Source organism: Phascolarctos cinereus, unplaced genomic scaffold (genome assembly GCF_003287225.1).
Source record: "Phascolarctos cinereus isolate Bilbo 61053 unplaced genomic scaffold, phaCin_HiC Scaffold_4;HRSCAF=312, whole genome shotgun sequence".
Classification (NCBI taxonomy): domain Eukaryota; kingdom Metazoa; phylum Chordata; class Mammalia; order Diprotodontia; family Phascolarctidae; genus Phascolarctos; species Phascolarctos cinereus.
This window is the reverse complement of record NW_027555847.1, coordinates 604,582,179-604,604,768: the sequence shown is the minus strand read 5'-3', so window position 1 is coordinate 604,604,768 and position 22,590 is coordinate 604,582,179. Positions and strand designations below refer to the sequence as shown.

General features: G+C 36.9%; 1 protein-coding gene across 9 annotated transcripts in view; it reads left to right on the top strand.

Annotated features, from left to right (window-relative positions):
* Positions 1-22,590, top strand: part of SYBU (syntabulin) — a 143,759-nt gene that overhangs the window by 74,824 nt on the left and 46,345 nt on the right. For 6 of the 9 annotated variants that reach the window (XM_020970365.2, XM_020970387.2, XM_020970354.2 and 3 more), the window contains 2 exons: positions 8,309-8,506; positions 10,026-10,145. In XM_020970365.2, coding sequence (XP_020826024.1) covers positions 8,309-8,506; positions 10,026-10,145 — 318 coding nt within the window. The remainder of the gene's footprint in view (positions 1-8,308; positions 8,507-10,025; positions 10,146-22,590) is intronic. The other 3 variants (XM_020970405.2, XM_020970396.2, XM_020970389.2) reach the window with 1 other exon arrangement.

The window sequence follows — 22,590 nt, the reverse complement described above, 5'->3', positions numbered from 1 at the left end:
TCTTAATTGGGGGACAGTCAATCAAGGATGATAAGAGTTTTCCTAAGGGTATAGGTAAATAATTAAATTAGGTCTGAAAAGATGATAGCATTTTACTTTCTGATAGAAAAGTAAGTTTCATTCTACTGAAGAAGTAACATGGTGAACAATAAGCCCTGAAATCAAGGTGTAGAAGTGGCCCTGTTTGTTTTTTATTGCATAGAGGAGTATAAGAGAAAAAGCTAACAATGGAGGCTCAAGTCCTATTTCTGCCACTGTCCTTTATGGGGCCTTAGGCAGTTTGCTTGATCCTTATCTTTGCTGGGCCCTGAGGCAGTGGGTAGACCACTTGGGCCTGGAGTTAGAAAGACTTATGTTCACATGCTGCCTACTTATTAGCTGTGTGACCCTGAGCAAATCACCTAACCTTTATGCCTCAGTTTCCTCTATTGTAAAATTAGATTACTAATAGTACCTATTTCCCAGAATTGTTGTGAGGATAAAAGATAAATGAGATATTTGTAAAGCAAATATCTGAGCAAAGTGCCTGGCACATAGTAGGCACTTAATATATGTTTGTTTCCTTCCTCTTTTAAAGTAGCTTATAAGAATAATCAGAATAAAAGCAATAAGCCATTTATTTTCTACAGTAGTTTGTAGATTTTTTATTTACTAATGAGTCTGAAGATATGAAAAAGGAATTAGTAGAAAAGTTCCATTTATGTTGGTGCCAGGGTCACCTTGTTCCCATAATAAACGTTTCATAATAAAAAATATAGTTTATGGTTGTTTGTTTAATGTAAATTAAACCAATGAATTAATAATAAACCTTTATTTAAATGGATCCTCATTGAGGCAGCTAGATGGTGCAGTAGATAGAGCTCTGGCCTTGGAGTCCGGAGGACCGGAGTTCAAATCTTGCTTCAGACACATAACACTTACGAGCTGTGTGACCCTGGGCAAGTCACTTAACCCCATTGCCTAGCAAAAATTAAAAAAAAAGAAAAAAAATTAAATGGATCCTCATTATACCTATACTTTTGTCAATCCATGATTTTACTAAGTGGGAATTCCCATTTATCCTTTGAAATTCTTATTTGTTATGTTTGTCAATTTTTTAACCACAACTCTTCCATAAAGCAACTGCCTAATGTATCCTAGAAATTTTCCTCTTTTTTTTAAAAAGAACAATGGAATACTACTGTACCACTAGGGCTGTCCCTCTGTTTAACCAGAATGTCAAAAACAATAAATAACTAACCTATTTCCTTTTCCAGTCAGCTACATTTTCAGTAATGGCTTTTATGCCACTTCTCACAATATGTTACACATTATGCTCTACCATGTGACTTAATGCTTTGAGCCATTTGTAACTTTAATTCTCCTGAGATCATGATGTTCTATGATTCATAGTTATATAGAATCACTAAAATAGTGCAGTTAAATAAATGAGTTTTTTTTAAAAAATGAGTTTTTTCGCTAGAGAGGTATTTGGAATCTTTTAAAACTCTGCACAATTTGCTATCAAGCAAAGTGTCAAACAGGGTGATATATTTTCACCTGTGTTCACCAGTTATGGAAGATATCTTGCATAAAAATCTAAAAAAAAAGTAAAGAAAAGGTTTGTCTTTGGGTGATAAGGTTTTTCAAATGTTTCTCTTCCCAGATTATGTCTTATAAGTTAATGGAACATTTCAACATCTACTTAGTGAAATCCACTGTGATTTGAAATAGATTGGACTAACCATCCACATGGGAAAAACGAAAGGGATGAAAGCCTCTGTGTGTGTGTGTGTGTGTGTGTGAGAGAGAGAGAGAGAGAGAGAGAGAGAGAGAGAGAGAGAGACAGAGAGAGAGAGAGAGAGAAGAGAGAGAGAGAGGAGAGAGAGAGACAGAGAGAGAGACAGAGAGAGAGAGAGAGAGAGAGAGAGAGAGACAGAGACAGACAGACAGAGACAGACAGAGAGAGAGAGAGAGAGAGAGAGAGAGAGAGAGAGACAGAGAGACAGAGAGAGAGAGAGAGAGAGACAATTTGAATGACAGGTTGATTGATGATTAGTTCTAGCCAAAGTTTCAAAATGTTTACTTAGTAACTGCGACCACCCTTGGACTCATTCTCTTGCTATCTGGGGCTATATTGAGATCTGTTCATTACTTAACCATCTAAGTGGAGTGAAGTGCATTGTTTGGCCACCAGATGACACTCCATCTATCTTTGAGTAGTTTCTTTCTTCCCCACCCCACCTCTACCCCCTCACTGCTGGCAGCTGCAGACTTCTTGGCTAGCCGGTGACTGATCTAGTTAGTTCCCAACTTCGGTGGGAGTCCAGAAGGTATAGTCTGAAATATACTCAAAATTATCCCACCTGCAAAATTCTCTCATCAACTTATTTTTTAAAATTTTGCATAGGCTGAATTCACCTCCTTAGTCATTATTTCCTATAGGATTTGAAAAGTCACCATTAGCACCTATGAGCTCACACTCCAAGGGAGACAGAATGCATTAAAAATAAAGTTTGGTTTCATCGTAGATGGAAAGATCCGAAAAGAGCAGTTATGGTACAGATGACAAGGCCCAGGTGTCCTTGGGTTATATCCCCTGGTCAAGTGATCAGGCTGGATGACATATACGACTGGGAAATTACCCTAGTCTTTCTGTATGGTCCTGTTACCACCATAGAGAGCTAGATAGACAGATATACTATCTATACAGATAAATAGATATATTTAGCTATCTATAGCACTTTAAGGCTTGCAAAGTGCTTTGCAACCATTATTTCATTTTATCTTCACAACAACTATAGGAAGTAAGTGCTATTATTATCCCCACTTTACAGATGAGGAAACTGAGGCAGACAGGTTAAGTAACTTGCCCAAAATCACATAGCTGATAAGTGTCTGAGTCTAGATTTGAATGCAGACCTTCCTGACTCAACACGAGAGAGAGAGAGAGAGAGAGAGAGAGAGAGAGAGAGAGAGAGAGAGAGAGAGATGCTAACTATTATTATAGATAAATCTCAAATAGTCATTACACGAGATCAGAATGAATCACATTTGGGAAACTGTGATTTTTTTTTTGATTGCCATTATTATAAATAGAACTATTTTCATTCAGGTTAATTTATGGTTTTATGCTTTTCATAAATAAAATTATTATTCAACCTTAATATTAAAAATAGTTCTTTATTAGAAGATCTTAACTTTTAACAAATATTTAATACTCTATTATTAAAATCATGACTTCTTATTTGGCTCAAGATTCTATGTAACCTGAATAGTTAGTGGAAATGAATGATATAACTTTTCTGTGTAACTTTTAAAGATGAAATTCTGAAATTGTTGAACTTGTTAATTAAGTTTCATCTTTTGGAGCTACAGTAAAAGTTTTCAAGAAGAAAGATGAGTGGAGAAAATTAGAATGTAGAAGGAAGCCTGGAAAGCTAGTTTGGAAACAGATTGTGGAAAACCTTGAATGCTATGCTAAGATGTTTGAACTTTAGTAAACAATGGGGGCTCTGATAATTTTTGGACCAGGCAGTAATAAGACAAGTTTACTTTGTGGTAGTAGAATGGAATGGAACAGGGAGAGAGAGAAGATAGGAAGATCACCGAAAAGGCTATTGTAATAGCCCAATTAAGTTGAAATTAGAGAATTAATCATGGCCTGAACCATGGAAAATGGAATGGAAAGAAAAGGAGGGATTGAAGTTGTATTTTAGAAATAGAATCTGCAAGAGTTAGTAGTTTGGGTGAAACAGGGAGAAAACGAGAATGACATGGATGTTTCTAAACTTTGAGTTGGGGGAAATAGGATGTTAATCCTGCTTCAGATATATACTAGCTGTATGACTATGACAAGTCACTTAACTTTTCAGCTTCCGTTTATTCATCTGTGAAATATGACGAATTGGTATAATAATCAAATGAGCTATTAGTAATGTACTCTGCAAACCTTAAGTTTCTATATAAATGTTAACTATTATCATTATTGTTATTTGAAGAGGGGCAAGCATTATTGGAAATGGAAAATTAGGAGCCACCCGAAGTCTAAGATCTTAAATATTTTGATTATAACTATGCCCTTGTTAGCTATTACTGTATTTTTAAGGAATTTCTTGGCATTTAAACCAAATCTTACTGTACATGTTAATATTGGATTTTCTACCAAACTGGTACATGGCACAATAGATATAAATTATACATTCAAGATATTACAACAAGAAACTTACCTGGTACACTTGTATACTTAGTATACCAAGTATACTTGTTTACTTGGTAAGCTGGGTATATTTACTGCATTTTTCCATGAGTAAGGACAATATTCATAAAAAAAGATAAAATGATAGAGTTTAAAAGCTGTAAGGGATCTTGGAGAAAATCTAATCCAAGCCCATCTTTATGAGACCTCTGGAGATGTCTGAAACATTTTGTAAGATATTTAGCTTTAGAACAATAAGATTATGCTTTAGAACATGTATTTTGAAAATGTGTCTGAAGGGTCATCATTTTTCAAAAAAGTTTATCTGCCATAAATTATATTTTAAAATGGTCTGGCTGTTACAACACAGGAAAAAATGCCTTCTGCATAGGTCATGAAAAAATAAACAAATGTTCTTTAGATTAAAAGTATAAAAATTCAGATGTTATCATAGAAAAATGACAGCAAAGAACTTGAGGCTTCTGTTGTAATACAGCTCACACAAATGGAAATCAATTAGATTGAACTAGAGTAAATATTTGGCAGAGGACCAATCAAAATGAATAATGCATAATTTGAGCTTTTATGATGTTGTTTGTTAAAGATTAAATATACAGTTATACCATGCTTTATGCTGGTAGTTTCCAACCTTTTTGAGTATGAAGGCCCCTATTTCTCATGCCTACTGCCTGGCACACAGATAGTACTTAATAAATGTTTATTGATTAGTTGATTGGTTGGTTGATTGATAAAATAATTTTCCATGCCCTCACATGGTAATGGTTGAACTATTAATATACAGTTAATGAAAAAAAATAGATTTCTGGAACCCTTGCAAAATAACTTTAGTAGCTCAGGTGTACACAGCCTTCAGGTCAGGAATTACTGTTTTATAATGATAGAGATGTGTCCAAGTTGAAGATATTTAAGTTAAATACTATATTAAGTCTGCTAGAAACTCAGTGTTTGAAGGAATCCTATGGAATAAATAGCCTTTTGCAAAGTAAATAATCCTTTTCTAATGTAAGTAGCCATTCTCCAGTTGTCTGTTTTGTAAGTCATTTTAAAATGTCATGCTTTATCAAAATATAAATACAGGACTCTATACCATCACAAATACACAGTTAGTTGAATGACCTATGCAGAAGGCATTTATAGGACACAGATGTAATCCTTCTTTTGATTTTGCTTGTGTTTGAAGAAGTCTTTACTCATTATATGCATTAATTTCCATCATGGATGTGGTAATAACATACAACTGAGAAAATAAGAAAATCTTTTTAGTAGAATATAAGCTTCATCATGCTTATTTACTCCAGATGGCACTGTGCCTGGTTGTATGTGTATGTACATATGCATGAGGCAGACACAGGGCTACTTTTTCTTATAAGCAAAAGAAGCAGCTGCCTTGTGCTCTACAGAGGATTCAGCATGCTTAGTCTAAAAAAGAGCAGGGGATTTAAAGGCCATGCCTTTCAAGCACTAGTAATGAACAGATGACCAAGTCTTCTGCTGGCTCAGCTGTCTTGATAGAGGGGAATAGGTAGAAGGGTAGATAGAGCCTAGCACTTGCTCTCAGGAAGACTGACATTCAGATTCTGCCCCCAGACACTTCTGTAATCTCAGGCAAGTCTCTCATTCTCAGTTTCCTTATCTGTAATTAAATAAACAAAAATAGGGATTACTACAGCATCTCCCTCTTACAAGGTAAATGTAAGTCAGTAAACACTTATGTGCCTTCCATGTGTCAGGCACCGTGCTAGGACACTGGGGATACAAAGAAAGGCAAAAGACAGTCCCTGCCCTCCAGGAGCTCACAATCTAAAGATCAAAAGGATCAAAAGAGAGAATATACCTAAAGTGCTTTGTAAACCTCAAAGCATCATATAAATATGGTCTATTATAATGAATGTTTGAGTAACTTTTTCTGGCATAGAAACTGCTCTGAAGACTTCCTGAAAATTGCCATAGACTGCTTTAAAGAAAGAAAAAAAAAACTTCAGCAAGCATTTATTAAACACTTACTATGTGCCAGGAACTGTACTGGGTGAGCAAAATACAAAGAAAAAGTTCCTGCCCTGCTTGAGCTTCCATTTTACTGGGGGAGACAACATGTATACAAAATAAATACAAGGCAATCTGTGGAGGGATGGTGGAGAAAAGGTACCAGCAATCAACCAACTAATATTTATTAAGAACCTACTATGTACCAAGTATTGTGCTAGTAGCTGTGGGTTAGGTAGGAAGAGATGGGGAAGTGACCCTCTTCATATAGGCCAGGCTTCATTTCCCATCTGGCTATACGTCTTTGGACTTCATCATATCCCCAAGAAATTCATCTTCCTGCAAGGTCTCAAGAAACCTTTGATATTTACACCTCCTCAGTACCCTCTGCTTGGAGGGCAGAATTTCCATTTAAGCAGGGCCCTCAGGCCAGCCATCTCTTCATTTCCTACCCAGCTGTACTTCCAAGTCTGCTTCCATCCTGACTGAGCTAGTTGCCTTCCATTCCTTTCTCCCCACCCCTTCTTTTCACAACTTCCTTTCATAGGTTTCCTTCTCCCATTAGATTGTAAGCTTCTTGAGGGCAAGGATTTTTCTTTTTGCATCCCCAGCCCTTAACACAGTGCCTAACACATAGCAGGTACTTAATAAAAGTTTATTGAATGAATGAATGAATATAGAAGAGAGTACCCAAACAGAGCTTTAAAAGAAATCAAGGATCCTAAGAGACTAACTAAGGTGAGGGAAAAGTATATATAAGGCATGGGGGACAGCCTGTGGTAGGAAAAATTATTGCAAATTTGTGAAAGGGAAATTAACCCAAGTGGTCTCACAGATCATGCGATGAGGTCTGAAATAAGGAGTGTGTTGTTATTGTTTAGTAGTTTTTAGACATGTCCAATGCTTTGTCAACCCCTCTTGGGGTTTTCTTGGTAAAGATCCTGCAGTGGCTTGCCATTACCTTCTCCAGCTCATTTTACAGAGAAGGAAACAGAGGCAAACAGGGTTAAGTGACTTGCCCAGGGTCACATAGCTAGTAAGTATCTGAGGCCAGATTTGATCCTGCATTCTATCCACTGTGATACCTAGCAGCCCTAAGGGGTATGTTGGTAAATGTTTAAGAACTGGCTCTCTGCCAAAAAAAAGTATCACATACTTTTAAGTTTAAGCTGAATGATTAACATTTTCAGGGGCAGCTAGGTGGCGCAGTGGATAGAGCACTGGCCCTGAAGTCAGGAGGACCTGAGTTCAAATTTGCACTCAGACATATAATACTCACTAGCTGTGTGACCCTGGGCAAGTCACTTAACCCCAATTGCCTCACCAAAAACAAAACAAAAAAAATGATTAACATTTTCTCCATCACTTTCTTAAGTATAGATAATCAACAAAGTAATTATTAATTTCCAAGGTATAAATGCTCACACTGAAAATTTAACGGTTGAGGCCAGACCAGCAATCTCTGACCAAAGGAGATATATGAAAGACTTTACTATACAGAATAATTAACTATTTGTAAGCCAAGAAGCCCAGAAAGGATTTCATTCAAATACTTTTTAATAATGTATACATTTTCTTTCTAACTTTAGTGAGCTATTCCTGCTCTATTATAAACTTTTACTATCTCTTTTGCCTGTTGACTTTCTGTATGACCACAGTTCCAAATCTTTTCTCATTTCCTCCCCTCCCCTTTTTACCTTGCCTCCTACTCTATTGAAAATAACAAATGGTTGCATTTATGTAATGGTCGGCAGGGATGGGGAACCTTTGGTCTCTCTCGAGGCCACATGTGGCCTTCTAGATCCTTGGGTGCAGCCTTTGACTGAGTCCAAATTTTACAGAACAAATCCTTTTCTTAAGAGGATTTATTCTGTGGAGTTTAGAATCAGTCAAAGGGCCACACTTGAGGACCTAGAGGGCTACATGTGGCCTCAAGACTGGAGTTCCTCACCCCTGGGACTCTAAGATTTTCGTGGAAAGCAAGGAAGAAAATATTAAAAAAGAAAACAGAACAAAGATGGGCATTCTACAAAATGTGCCCAGGGCTACAATAAGACTGGGTGCATTTACTTTTTCCATTGTATTCCTTGATTAACTGTCAGCACTTTTTTTTTTGTCTTCTTGTAGATGACACTGGGTGCCCAAGTAGTCAGTCAGTATCTCCTGTGAAGACTCCCTCAGATGCTGGAAACAGTCCTGTCAGCTTTTGTCCTGGAAGTGATGAAGATTTTACCAGAAAGAAATTTAATATTGGAATGGTTGTTGAAGGAAATACCCAGTCATCCCGCTATAAGAAGGAACCAAAGACATGTCTCACCAAGCCAGGTATGTGTACACTATATTATACATGCATACAACACACACAATACACATATGTATGTTTTGTGTGTGTATGTATGTGTGTAGACATATGTATTTCACCATCCAGGCACGGCAATTAATTCTAATTTAACAGTGAATACACATTCTTCTCCCAGATAATAGAGAACATGTAGGGCTCATAAATGATTTATTTTTGCTTAGAGAAGGAAAATTCAGTGTAAATTTCCCTACTTGCTCCCTGCAGCAAAGAAAGTAACTCCCATTATGGGGAGAATGGGGTGGGGTGGAGCAGCGTCTAAAGAGCTAAAACTCAACAATACAAGAAAGTGACTTTATGCCATTGGGTCCAGACTTAACTACACTAACGTACCTTATGGCATCTTGTAAAGTGGATATAATCAGTTATCTGGATGTACATCAGCAGATCAGGATGTATTTGCTATCTGATTATTTTCCCTGTTCTTTAAAGTTACAAGATGGTGACAGAAAGAAGGGAGAATGCAGAAGATGAGATACAGTAACTACCCAAAAAGCCAATTATCAGCAATAGGGTTTTTTTCCTTATTTCATTAATTAATAATGTATGGAATGTCAAAATAGATAATAATTCTAATTTAAAGGTAGAATGTACTGTCATTATTAAAATTTTAAGATCATGTTAGAATTCAGAAGAGTAGATCAAATATTTTAGACATCATTGTCTTTGGTATCCAAATGACTTGCATTACCAGTTTGCCCTCAGCCATAAAAAGCTGCTCTATCGTTTTTACGTGTATTTTCATCAGTTATGGACTGTCTCCTGATTTCTGGTTAATGATGATGTTGCTGTCTCTGACTATACCCATTTGTGGTTTAAACTCCAAGCATCTTCATTTTATTAAGGCCAAAGCAAAATATTATCTGTGGCCATATAGTCTCTGCTGTCTGCTTTGATCATTCCTGAGTAATTGATGTCCATGCTACACTGACTTTCAATTCTCCTTCAAAATTCTTTTGGATACTCAAAAAAGAAGGTAATTTAGTATCATGTATGAAACCTCACTTGTTCTTTCAATATTTGGATGAAGGCAATTGTTGAAAAAACGTGCAGCTTCTAGCTGGGCCCAATAAATATTCATTGAGATGAATTGATTAAAATCAAATGTTTGTAGACAGATAAAAAGGAAAGGGATATTTGTATAATGGATGGTCTTCAGGTAAAACAGTGGGAATGAGTCAGGGAGGCACAAGAAATAATAGCAAAAAGGGAAAAAGTTCCATTGTATGTGGGGGGGGAAGTAGAGGGAAAGGGCGAAGGGAGTATGTGTTCAATGAAGAAATCAAGGTAGATTACCTAAAAGGAATTGAATGTTACTACTTACATCATTCCTCTACTCAGAAATCTTCAGTGGCTCTCTATCACATACTAAATAAGGTTCAAACTTCTTTTCAAAATTCTTTGTCTAGCATTGGAGACCATCCATAATCTTCCAGTACCCCATATTTGCATCTTTATCTCAAATTATGCCTTTCTCTATTATAGCTTTCTCTATTCCACCCAAACTGGAATACTCTCTGACCCTGGAATATTCATTGGACTCTCATACCTCCACGCCTTTGCTAAGTTTCCTGTGTCTGGAATCCCCTCCACTTTGGAAAAACAGTATGTTGTAATAGAAAGAGAAATAGATTGCAAGGCATTTTAATGATTATGAGTCTTAAATTCTCCACTTTTTACCTCTGTGAACATGGGCAAGTTATTTAATCTCTGTGAGCTTCAGTTTCCTTGCATATGAAATAAGTGGGGTTAGACTAAAAGATCTATAAGGTCCTTTTATATCTGGAGAAAATAATTGGAAGAATAAGGACTTAGCACAAAAAGCAGAATAACAGACTCCATGAAAAAAAAAAAGAATGGTCCAAGTTAAATTTAATGACTTTCTGAGACAACAAGAAATATTAGAATAAAATCGAAAGGTTGGAAAAACAGAAGAGAATGTAAGATATCTACCGTTAAAAACAAGAAATAAATTAAGAATCACTGGACTCCCTGAAAAGTATGACCATGCCAAATACTGAACACCACATTTCAAGAAGTCAAAAATGAAAACTTTGCAGACCTGTTATATCAAACATGCAAAGTAAAAATGGAAAGAATCTACCGGTCCCTTTCTCCAAAATGGGGAAGAGAAAGGAGGGAATAAGCATTTATATAGTGTCTGCTATCTTTCAGGCATTGTGCTAAGTGCTTTATAAATATTATCTCATTTAATCTTAGTAACAATCCTCAGAGGTAAGTACTGTTGTTATCCCCATTTTACAATTGAGGAGACTGAAGAAGACAGATTAAATGACTTGCCCAGGGTCACATAGATAGTGTCTAAGATCAAATTTGAAGTCAGATCTTTTTGAATCCAAGCTCATGGCTCTATGCACTGCACCACCTAGCTGCCTAATGAATGAAATTCAATAACTTAAAATTCCCAAGAATGTTACAGCCAAAATTTGGAGCTTCCCAGTCAAAGAAAAATACTAAAAGTAGCCAGATAGAGTTCAGATACCAAGGAAATACAGTCAGGTCACATAAGACTTGGCAACTAAGAAAACCTTGGGATAGAGAATTTTAAAAGGCAAAAGATAATGGTTTACAGCCAAGAATATCTTAACCGTGCCAACAAAGAGTGTAATCCTACAAATAGAGCTTTCATCGAGTAGAGAGGGCTTTTAAACCTTCTTGAAGAAAATACCGAAGTTGAATAGGAATTGTGAAATACAAACACAGAAATCAAGAGAAAGTTGGAAAGTTAAATAAATTTGAACAATTGGAAGGGGCTAAATGATGCTAAAAAACTTTCTAATTGGAGAAGAGATGTGTCCCTTCAGAATTCTAATGTTTTAAATAGGCACAGAGAGAATTAACTAAGACAAACAGAGGGTCTGGGTATGTTTTCTTTCTTTTTTAGTGATCTGAGAAAAGGAAAAGAAAATGGAAAGAAAAGAGGAAAAATGGATAAACTAGGAAAGAAATAAGGAAAGAGGGAGTGGAACTATTTCTCATAACTGAGACACATGAGAAGAGCATAGAAACATGGTGGAAGGGGCGGAGGAGTAGACATCAAATAAATTTCAAGTTTATCTGGACTAGAAAAAGGAGGGTTGAACACACAAATAGGGGTGAGTGCTGAAATACATTAAATTAACCAGGGGCAAAAACAGGCACAGAGAGATGAGTGTTTAAGAGGAAAGATTGAGTCAAGGAGGAAATAAATAGTCAAAGGAAAATCTAATAATACTGATAAAAAATCTGATAATACTAAAAAAAAGAAAATTCACAGCTTATGGAGAGGAAATAAAGCAAGTTATTAGAAACTGTTTGTCAAATTATGTGGCAATAAAATGAATAATTACATGAAATTAAACAATATTTACAAAAATAATATAACCAGATTAATAGAATAAGACCAAGAAATAGAGAATTTGAATAATACAATCTCAAAAAAAAATTGAACAAGCCATTAATGAACTCTCAAAGAAAAAATACACCAACTAGATAGATTTATAAATTAATCCTACTAGACATTCAAGAAAAATTTATGCCATTACAAAAACTGTTTGCAAAAATAGGAAAAAAAGAGATCCTGAAAAATTCCTTCTGTTATATAAATATGATCTTGATGCTTAAGGCAGGGAGAAACAAAGCAGGCATTTTTGTAGCATTAGAGAGTTCATGTGGGAGGAATAGGGATAGATAGGGATGAAAGCTCTGATTTCATTAATATTGGGAATTCACAGGTAGAGATTCTATTAATTCAGGTTGGTATCCTTTCTACAATTTATAGTCTTAGAGAAGTTCCTAGAGCACTGAGATGTAACATTACTCATCCTGGATCACACAGGTTGCATCTACCTGTGTTTTCCTGACTTTTTTTTCCTTTTTTGGTAATTAGCAAAAAACAAAGGAATACCTAATTATTTTTTGGTTTAGAAAGCTCAATCGTCAAATTTCACTTTTTTAAAATGTGTCATTTTGAAAGGAAGCTATTGGTGTTTGAGAAAAATGTGCTTGTTGACCTGGAGTTCTCTAAAAGTTCAGTAGAATGAATCTGTCAAGTTTATCACATCAGGTGTAGGGGAAATCAAGGAAGTGGGGCATGCAAATGACGCTGTGACAGAGGCAACTGAGAGGTCAATTATTCAACTCCAGGAAAAAGCAGAAATCTATGTCCCTAGCTTTCTGCCTCCCCTGACTAAGAGCCAAATGGCTAAATGCAATGGGCCTTCAAGCTCAGCCAAAAATGGATCTTCTGTTGACCAGGTTTTCTTTGTTTTTGAAGAAATACTGTATATTGGTTCCCTGTAACATCATATAGTTAGAATTCCCTAGATATCTAGATGTCTGATGGCTCATTAATATAAGCACTGGATAAATATAAATCCATTTTATTAAAATGTTGTTTTTGCAAGACATTCTATTCTGAATAGATGAGAAAGTAGTTGAATAGTGTTTGGATCTTTAGATGGAGGCATGAGATTAGCACAGTGTAGTAGAATGCATGCTAGGCCTGTCAGGAAAACCTGAGTTCAGCCTCAGACTTACTACTTACTAGCTATGTGACTTACTACTTACTACTACTTACTAGCTATATGACTTTGAGCAAGTCATTTAACCTCTATCTGCCTCAGGTCTCCCTATCTATAAAATTGGGGTAACAATAGCACCTAACTTCCCAGGGTTATTGTGAGAATAAAAACTTTGTAAAGGATTTTATAAACCTTAAAGCACTATATAAATGAGTTATATAAGAGCAGTGTTGTTATCTACAAGTTCTGTAGTCAAAAAACAAAATGGCTTCATTTTGTTGATCATGGATAGAATAAGAAAGCTTTTTGTTGTGTTTTTGTGGGGAGTTTTTTGTGGCGAATGGTGTGAGCTAATGCTTAAATAAGCATCATGCTAGCTGTACAGAGTTCTCACATAAGGATTTCCTCTCCCACCTGTCTACACACACAGTCCTCCTGCCCCTCTGATGAGCCTTCTGAAATTTTGATGTCTGTAATTTTGGCATCCTGTGGATTTAATAAAAATGATCATCACCCAAAACAAAGACGCAAACAATTTTGCAGTCCCATTATGTTTGCATATTTTCTGTCTGTTATCCCGCTTTCCCAAAACTCCTGCTTGGTTTATAGTGAGGTCACAGGTCCACTTTCATGATGAATTTCTTAAAAATATAGAAATGAATATCCTAACTGCATTGCTACTTTAGTACATTAAATAACTTTTAATGTGGCCTAACAGTGGCCTAATAGTGTTAGGCTTCCCTAAACAACTACTTACTACTCAGGACTGTCTTCTCCCCAGAGAACCTAGAATTCATTACTGTTTAACAAATACATGTATTATATCAGATATCTTTTGGCTTAGTTATACAGAGAGGTGGAAGCAGTCACAGGCATTAAAAAACAAATATTTAGGAAATGTGGGAAGAAAACAGGTGAAAAGGAAGTAGTTTTGCTTAGGCCCAGTGTAATTTAAAACACTGGGGTTTTTTTTGGGGGGGGGTTGTTGTTTTTTAAAGAACGTTCACAAACAAATGTTGAAATCTCCATATAAATGGCAATATTCTAACTCTTTACCATTTAAGCTAAGTCTGTATTTCCCTGTCATCAGATATCACTGCTCTTACTGAAATTGGAGACAGTGCCTAGCCCAACAACACCTCGCTTACAACAATAGCTCAAGATATAATCCTTTCACATTATTTCCCACATTTCACAGGGTATTTGCAAGAATCCTCAGAAAGTCCTAACTAGTGCTGTGATTCATCAACCCCATTTCCTTAAATAGATAAATCAATTTCACACACTGCAAAAAAATGAGCAGTGGTCCTAGTGCCCATATGCCAGGCTTCTATCACTAACATCTTTGCCACTCAGTAAAGGCTGATTCATGTGAAATAAGAATGATGCTTCATTTAATGCAAATGCCACTTAGCCAGCAGCTTCAGCTATCCAGAGCAGAAGCGCTTGGCAGGAACCAAAAAGGTTTTTAAACAACTGAAATAGAAGTCACAAAGCACTGATGTTTATGCATATTATTTATAGGAGAGACCCTCAAACCTTCGTACAGAGTCTAGTTGTACTTTTATTAAACCCAGTTCAGCCAAACTTAGTTATTTGGCTCCTCAGGCCACAGTAACTTACAAGTAAAATCTGAAGAAAGAAAAGGACTGTGGGAGGCTGAGGTCAAGCCCGCTGACAAGTAGACAAGAGAGGACTAGCTTTCATTCTGAAAAGAAATAGGGACAAAAACAGACAAACGAACAAAAAATCTATTAGAAGTCATTGTACCAAAGGGCCTGTTTGATTTGTATCCCTAGTACCTAGCATAGACCTTTCCACGTGAGATACATATGATAAATGTTTGTTGAACTGCATTGAAAAGCATACATCACAATTCAAAAAGCTGAGTACTGAAGTGCCATTTAGGGTCTTACTGCCTTTGATAGCCTAGTAGACCTCTGTAGCCAATGACGATATCATGGCCTTAAAGGCACTATCTAACCATGATTATTATAAGCCTGAGCTATCCAGTGTAGTCATACATTAGTCAACAAGTATTTATTAAGGACCTAACTATGTTCTAGAGGCCAAGCACTCTACATCTACTGCTGTGCCCAGTTTGAATTCCATGGAACAAGATGTCTCCAGCCTGGGTATCCTCGAATAATCCCCCTTCCCTGCTTTTCTGCCTCCTTTTGTATGTTGTCTCCCCCCATTAGATTGTAAACTCTTTGAGGGCAGGGACTGTCTTTTTTATTGGTTATATTCCTAGCACTTAGCACAGTGCCTGGCACATAGTAGGTGCTTAAGAAAACTTTATTGGATTGGATAGAAAGAAAGGCAAAAACACAGTTTCTGCCCTCAAGGAGTTCAGATTCTAATGGAGTAGACAGGAGAGAGGGAGGCATGGAGGAAAGGAGAGAGAGAGAGAGAGAGAGAGAGAGAGAGAGAGAGAGAGAGAGAGAGAGAGAGAGAGAGAGAGAGAGAGAGAGAGAGAGAGAGAGAGAGAGAGAGAGAGAGAGAGAGATTTGAGCAGAGGAACCAGATAACCAAGCTTGATTGATTTGGATTTAGTAAAAATAATAACCATACCTTCTGTGTGAGGGCTTGAGGGATTTGTATGTGTGTGTGTGTGTGTGTGTGTGTGTGTGTGTGTGTGTGTGTATACTGTATACATATGTATATTAAATGAGGAAGGTAATATCAGAGGGACTGGAGGGGCACCCCAAAAAAAATTCCAGTAGAAGGTGGAATTTCAGATGTGTCTTGAAGCAAGCCAGGGAAACTAGGTGTCCAAAGTAATGAGAGAAAACATTCTAGGTATGTGAGACAGCCAGTGAAAATGCACAATCAGGAGATGGAATGTCCTTTGTAAGGAACCGTGAATCAGCCAGTGCGCTTGATCATAGAGTGCATGGAGGAGAAAGCAGGATATTGTGAAATATATCTTAGAAATATTTCCACCAAAAGTAATTAAAATAAAGTTTTGATGCCTAAAGGGGTAAACTTCAGTTTTCTGGAAAGTTCACTTATGCAAATACCCTGTTCCCTTAATGATGCTGGATAAATGGGGATATTGCTGTATTTGCACTTATTACTATTGGTTGAGAGTATCTAGTGTGGTATAAAAGTGGAGGCAATCATATGCCAATAGTAGCACAGTACTGGCATGTAATAGGCACTTAATTATATTTAATTGTAACTGTATCATATAGTATTTACTTTGGATATGAAAAAACTAATGAAAATATTCGTCAAGCAGTATTCCAGTATGTATTTATAAGAAGCTAATGGTAGACCTAGACAAAACACTGAAATCTAATATTAATAAGCATTTGCTCATTGTAATTAGCAAAGTTATGGCCCATCTCCAAAGGAGAAATTTATAATCCCGAATATGACAGCTGAGAAAGAATAATTTATATAACAGGCCTTCTCATTTTATGTTTGGAGAGTACAGAGTATCCCAAGATTTATGTATAAAGCTGATGCCATCCATATTTGGGGTTGCTTGCCTGCTTCTGACTATGCTATGTTGTTAGATCCCACATATCATAGAAAATCAGAACTATAGGACTGGTAGGACACAAAACAAGCAGCATAACAAGGCCAATTGATTTGGGAATGGAGGGGAAAAATTGGCAAGAGCTTTGGTATTTTCAGTCAGCCAGTAAACAAACATTTATTCTTACTATGTGCCAGGCACCATGTTAAGTGTTAAGGATACAAGGGAAAAAACTGGGACCTGGCCTCAAGAAATTCAAAATCTAAAGGGGGAGACATGAAAAAAATTATGCTTATGAGATATATATACAGTATAAATGGATGGTACTGGGGTTAGGAGCCTAGGAAGAGCTTCCATAAGAAGGTAGAGAGCTTGAGCTGAGTCTGGAAGGAAGCCAGGCAATCCAGGAGGTAAAAGTGAGGAAGGAGAACATTATAGGTGTGGGAGCCAGGCAGTTAAAAAGGCACAGTCTGACGTGGTATGGTGGTGTTCAAGGGACAGCCAGTGTTGCTGGACCCTAGAGTATATGGAAGGAGGTAAAGTGTAAGAATAAGAAGACTGGGAAGGTAGATAAGGGCCAATTTGTGAAGGGCTTTAGAAGCCAAACAGAGAATTTTATGTTTGATTCTGGAACTGATAGGGAGCCACTGGAGTATATAGAATGGAGGAGGGGGCTGATGTGGCATGGGCAGACTTGAGCTTTAGCAAAGTCACTACAGTAGCTGAGTTGATAGGGGTTGGGAACATGGGAAAGGTTAAAGCAGGGAGAAAATTATTGCATGATAATTTTTCTGTTCATTTTCTGTTTGGGTCCAAAGGTGTTTTATATGCTTCTGATACATATTGGTAATATTCTTTGACATAGGTTCATTATGCATTTTTATGCAGTTATGCATTCCCTTGCATATTGATCCCTAAAACTTCAGTGCTTTCCTTCTGAGACATAAGGGAGAGAGTAGTTACCCATTTAATAATTTTCTCCAGTGGTTTACTTTATAATTTATCACTTGTCCAGAAATCTAGGAAATAAGGAATAATTATGGTCTAGAGACCAAATCTATATAATAAGGTGCAATTATGATTTGTGGAATATGGTGTCACAATTGATCAACTTAACAGAGTTTTTAGTATCTGCTTTCAAGTCATTTTCCTTATTCCTGTAAAGCTCCCAATCAATTTAACAGGTACAAAATGTACTGTAATAGCCTTTACATAGGAACAAGAATTTCTCCATTCTCATGTTCCTAGAAGTAGACATCTTTAAAATTCCAGAACTTTGGAAGTACCAAACTGGAAACCTGCCAAATGTTTGTTAAGGAAATTAATGTTTGAAGGACTGAGTTGTATAGACTGCCTATATATAAGTCAGGCAGAGGTGTACTATATTCAGAAATAATCCAATGGATTTACCTACTGTCAGCACCATAGATTATCCTGAAAGGGCCCAAGTCTGCACTTTTACACACCACTCATTTGTAAATACCTATTATGTGCAGTGTTGTTGTGAAGTTGCATTTTTCTAGGTCGTACAGTTTGGGGAAAAGGTTCTTTTAGGAATTTTTTGCAAATGCTGTTATTTTTGGAATGTCAAGTTCTTCTAGAAGAAACGGGCTGGATCTATTCTGTAGTTCCTGACACAGCAAAATAAATAGTTAAGTACTTAGTGAGGTAATTCTCCCTGGTGTCTTTTAAGCAACTACCTGTTAGCATTAGACATCTTTGCAAGTCATGGTAATTCAGGTTGCTGTTTATTAAGTTACTGCTTTAGTATACAAGGTTCTTGTCCCCAGTGATTTGCCTTTATGTAATGGATGCTATATTCTATGACCCCACAGAATTTGTTAACATAGTTCCAAAGGGTTCTGACATCCAAACAGTTACTCAGGGGCCAGAAGAATATAGCTCAACAAAAGAAGCAGAAAATAGAATTCTTCATTTGGAGTCATGGGACCTGGGTTCAGATCCTGACTATTCTAGTTAGTACCTAAGTGACCTTGGACAGGTAACTCAAGCCTTAGTTTCCTTATCTGTAAACTGGGGGGGAGGGGGCCATTGGATGAGATGACTTTTTTTAAAAGTTGATTTGTTTAATTTTCAACATTTGCTCTTCCTCCCATCCCTCCATTGGAAAAGAAAACAAAAGGAAGGAAAATCATTGTAACAAATACACAGAGTTAAGCAAAACAAATTCCCCCTTGGCCATGTCCAAAAACATAAATCTCATTCTTCATCTTTTGTCCTTCACCTCTTTGTAAGGTGAGTAGTGTGTTTTATCACTAGTTGTCTGAAATTGTGATTGATCATTGCATTGATCAAAGTTCTTAAGTCTTTCAGAGTTATTTGTCTTTATAGTATTGTTTTTATGGTATTAATTGTTCTGGTATGCTTACTTCACTCTGTATCAGTTCATATAAGTCAACCCCAAGTTCTCTGAGACTATCCCTTTGTGGTATATTAATGTACAATAATTTATTCAGACATTCCCCAATTGATGAATACCCCCTTTGCTGCTATAAGCTTCTATATAAATATATATATATGTTGTGCATATGGGTCTTTTAACTATTTCTTTGATCTCTACTAGACTGAATGACTTGTAAGATCACTTTTTGCTATAAATATATGATCCTATGAATTAATATTTGATGATTAAAAATATGTCAAACACATTGTTTTATCCACTTGTTTATATCTGCCTAATTAAACAAGTTGACTAACCAATTAGCTAAAGCAAAACGGTCATGTTAGGGAATAATAAGAAATCAGGAATTAGTTGATGAGGGGCTAGACTGTTATTAGCGATTGCGAGAATGGAGAGAATGAGATGATGCTGAGAAATAATGTGGTGGAAGAATTTGTCGCGCACAAGCTGAATTCAGTGTTAGAACTAAAGGAAAGATGAAATTAAAAGTTAGCTTGAAAGTTTAGAAAATTTCATGATATTACCAGTGATAGTAATGAGAAAGGTGTTGGGACAGGGGTTATACATATATACAAATCACTTTTTATTTTTGGCCTTGACTCAGTTTTTGTTTCTTATTTGTTACACTACATACATATGTTCCTTACAAGCAAGATGATTACTATCTGTAGATATCTGGAGATGTTGGAATCTTTTTTGACCACCTAATTGGGAGTGACTTCCCACCTGAAAAGAGATTTAGAGAGTAAGAGAATAAGCTCCTTGTGGGCAGAGACTCTTTTTCATATTGCCTTTGTATCCCCAGTGCCTGGCACATAACAGAAGCCTAATAAGGGCCTATTGATTAATTAATTGCATCTTTTCTATACTGTCTGGGTTTTAGCGTGTATACCACTGAAGCAAAAATACCAGCAAACCACAAGTGGTAGTGACCATGCAACTGAGGAGGAGTAATTTAGGAGCTATTCATGTACCATAAGTAATTTATTGACAAGCATTTTTAAGTGCCTAGTATGTGCTGGGCTCTGTACTAGATCCTGCAAGACATGCAAAAAATAAGACAATCTACTTTCAAAAAACTCCTGAGCTATTAAGTTACCTTAGTGGTAATCCATAAATGATGAAATGGCCAATTGGGAAAGACTTCTTGCCTGATCTTGCCTAATCTTTTCATGAAACATGGCCAATCCATGCATGAAAAAGTCTTCTCTATAGTATGTTTGACAAGTGGTCATCCAGCCTCTGTGAAAATACTTATAATGAGGCTGGTGGAGATGGGAGGGGGAAGGGGGAAGACCCACTGCTTCCCTACACAGCCCATTTCACTTTTGTATAGCTGTTATTGTTAGCAATTTCCCCCCCTAACGTTAAGCCTAAATGTATCTCTTTGAAATACGACAGTTAACTGTCAACATTTATTAAGTGTTTACTATATGCCAGGCATTGTGCCAACCACTGGGAATGCAATATAAGCAGAAAGTCAGTTTTTGCCTTCAAGGAGCTTACATTCTAATTGAGAAGGACAGTAGGTAAAAGGAAGCTCTTCTTTTTAGCAGGTTGAAGTTGGGAGAGGGAGAGATTAAGATGCCCTGTCATAGAGACATCATAGAGAAAGTCCAGAGAGTTAGGAATTCGACCTACAGAGGAATTAAGACATGGTTGGCCTGGGCATCCTCCTTAAAATGGAGGTTTGGGGAGAAATTGGTCCATTAGAGGTAAAGGCTGCTCAGTTGAGAGTCTATCCAATGTATAAATGGGATGGAGTGACTTTCCAGGATAAAGAGGTATTTACAGCATAGCAAAGAAAGTTCAGAGTCAGAAGTGAATCCTAGAGAGTAATGAATGAACATGTATAGGTTCCTACCTTTTTGTGCAATAGTAGAAGGAAAATATTCATTTTGTCTAAGAGATTCCTATGATGTTTGTTATTTCCCTTTAAAATTGCCCATCTTGGACCATAACTAAACGAACTCTAATTGAAGCCCTCCTTACCTTTCATAAGGATTACAATAGCGATCATCTCCAAACTGATTTCCTTGCCTCTAATGTCATAGTGCTTCTATCCATTCTACATTTTTTGGTGGAGTACATTGGTGGTTTCATTAGTGTGGGAGAACTCTCAGTGTGGAAACTCCCTTCACAAAAGCAGATTGGCAACTTCTCTGTAATTTAGGATACTAGAGATCTGCTGAAGCAGGGAGAGGTCCCTTCCAGTTCTAAATCATGATCCTATCTATGACCATCTTGCAAAATACTTCCAGATTGCATAACTCTAATAGCATAAATAGCTCACTAGTGTCTACTGAATAAAGTCAACCTCCTAAGATTGGTATTCAAGGCCTGCCACCGTCTCACTCTCCTTTAATGAGCCCTAGATTCTACCTAAAACATGCTCTTCTTCCTAAGCAGTTTTGGTTTAATGCCTAGAATTTTCTTTCCCTCAATTGAAATCCTGCCTATGCTTCAGGACTGGGCTAAAATGCTACCTCTAACCCTGAAGCTTTCTCTGATTCTCCCAGTCAGAAGTTACCATTCTCCCTCTGACACTACTTGGTTTCTTTTGTACTTAGGACACTATTTTGTATATTGTCTCTCTTTAGCATACCTTCCCAACCCCACCCAGATTACAGTTTCCTTGGGGTAAGGGATCCTATCTTTATTTTAGCTTTTTATTTCCCTTAGTGCCAAGTACAGTGTTACAGATACCAGACATTTGATAAATGCTTATACAATGAAGGAATCAGCCTATCCTGGTCCTTGAATGAGATTCTTTAAGGACGTGAATGATGAGAATCATTATGTGAACTAAGGAGTGGCATTAAAAATGCGACAAACTTACTATAGTACTTCAAAGGGTTTTGGTTTTTTGGTGTTGGGAAAACCTTGGTTGGGAAAACATTCTACCCAAATCCTGAAAAATGTTTGTCTCTCCCCTTGCCAATGCAGCATTTGCTTTCTAGCACTTTGTTAGAAAATGGTTGGTCTCCATTCATGAAAGCAAGCATTTCATACAGAATACTGCATTCTCCTGGGCGGGTGGGAGAGAATACACTTTTTACTGATAGGCCCAATCTTACTCTGCCTCCTGTTGCTATGGTGCCAGGCAGATTTGCTTACTTGACCTGCAAATGCAAGGAGGCTCTGTCTCCATGGATACACCACTATGAAACTCCACTCCACTGAGAGATGAAAATGCACATGGTCTATCCCTGCCAAAGACAAAGCACCAGAGGTGGCCACAAGGACTTGTTTGCAGTGACCATGTTTGCATTGACAGTCTCTGAAGCTCACCTTTTAAGTAAGTAATGATGCTTGTCACAGAGTATTCATTTCTGGGTTAAAATCCATACCTGGTATGGGAAGAATGGAGCTTACAAAGCCAGTTTCTTACCTGTCTTTCAGGAAAGCCCTTTAGCAAGATTCCATATCCAACTTTAAAAGAGATAGGGCTTTTTTTAACCACTTGGGAATATCTTTTGTGCAATCCTAACCTTTTTTTAAAGGAGAGTTTATGAATGCTTAACATTTTCTAACTCTATTCCTGATAATTGTATCTCACGTGTTTGTAAAACCAAAGCCAGCCATCACCCAGGGGTGTGCATGCCATGGGGACTATGG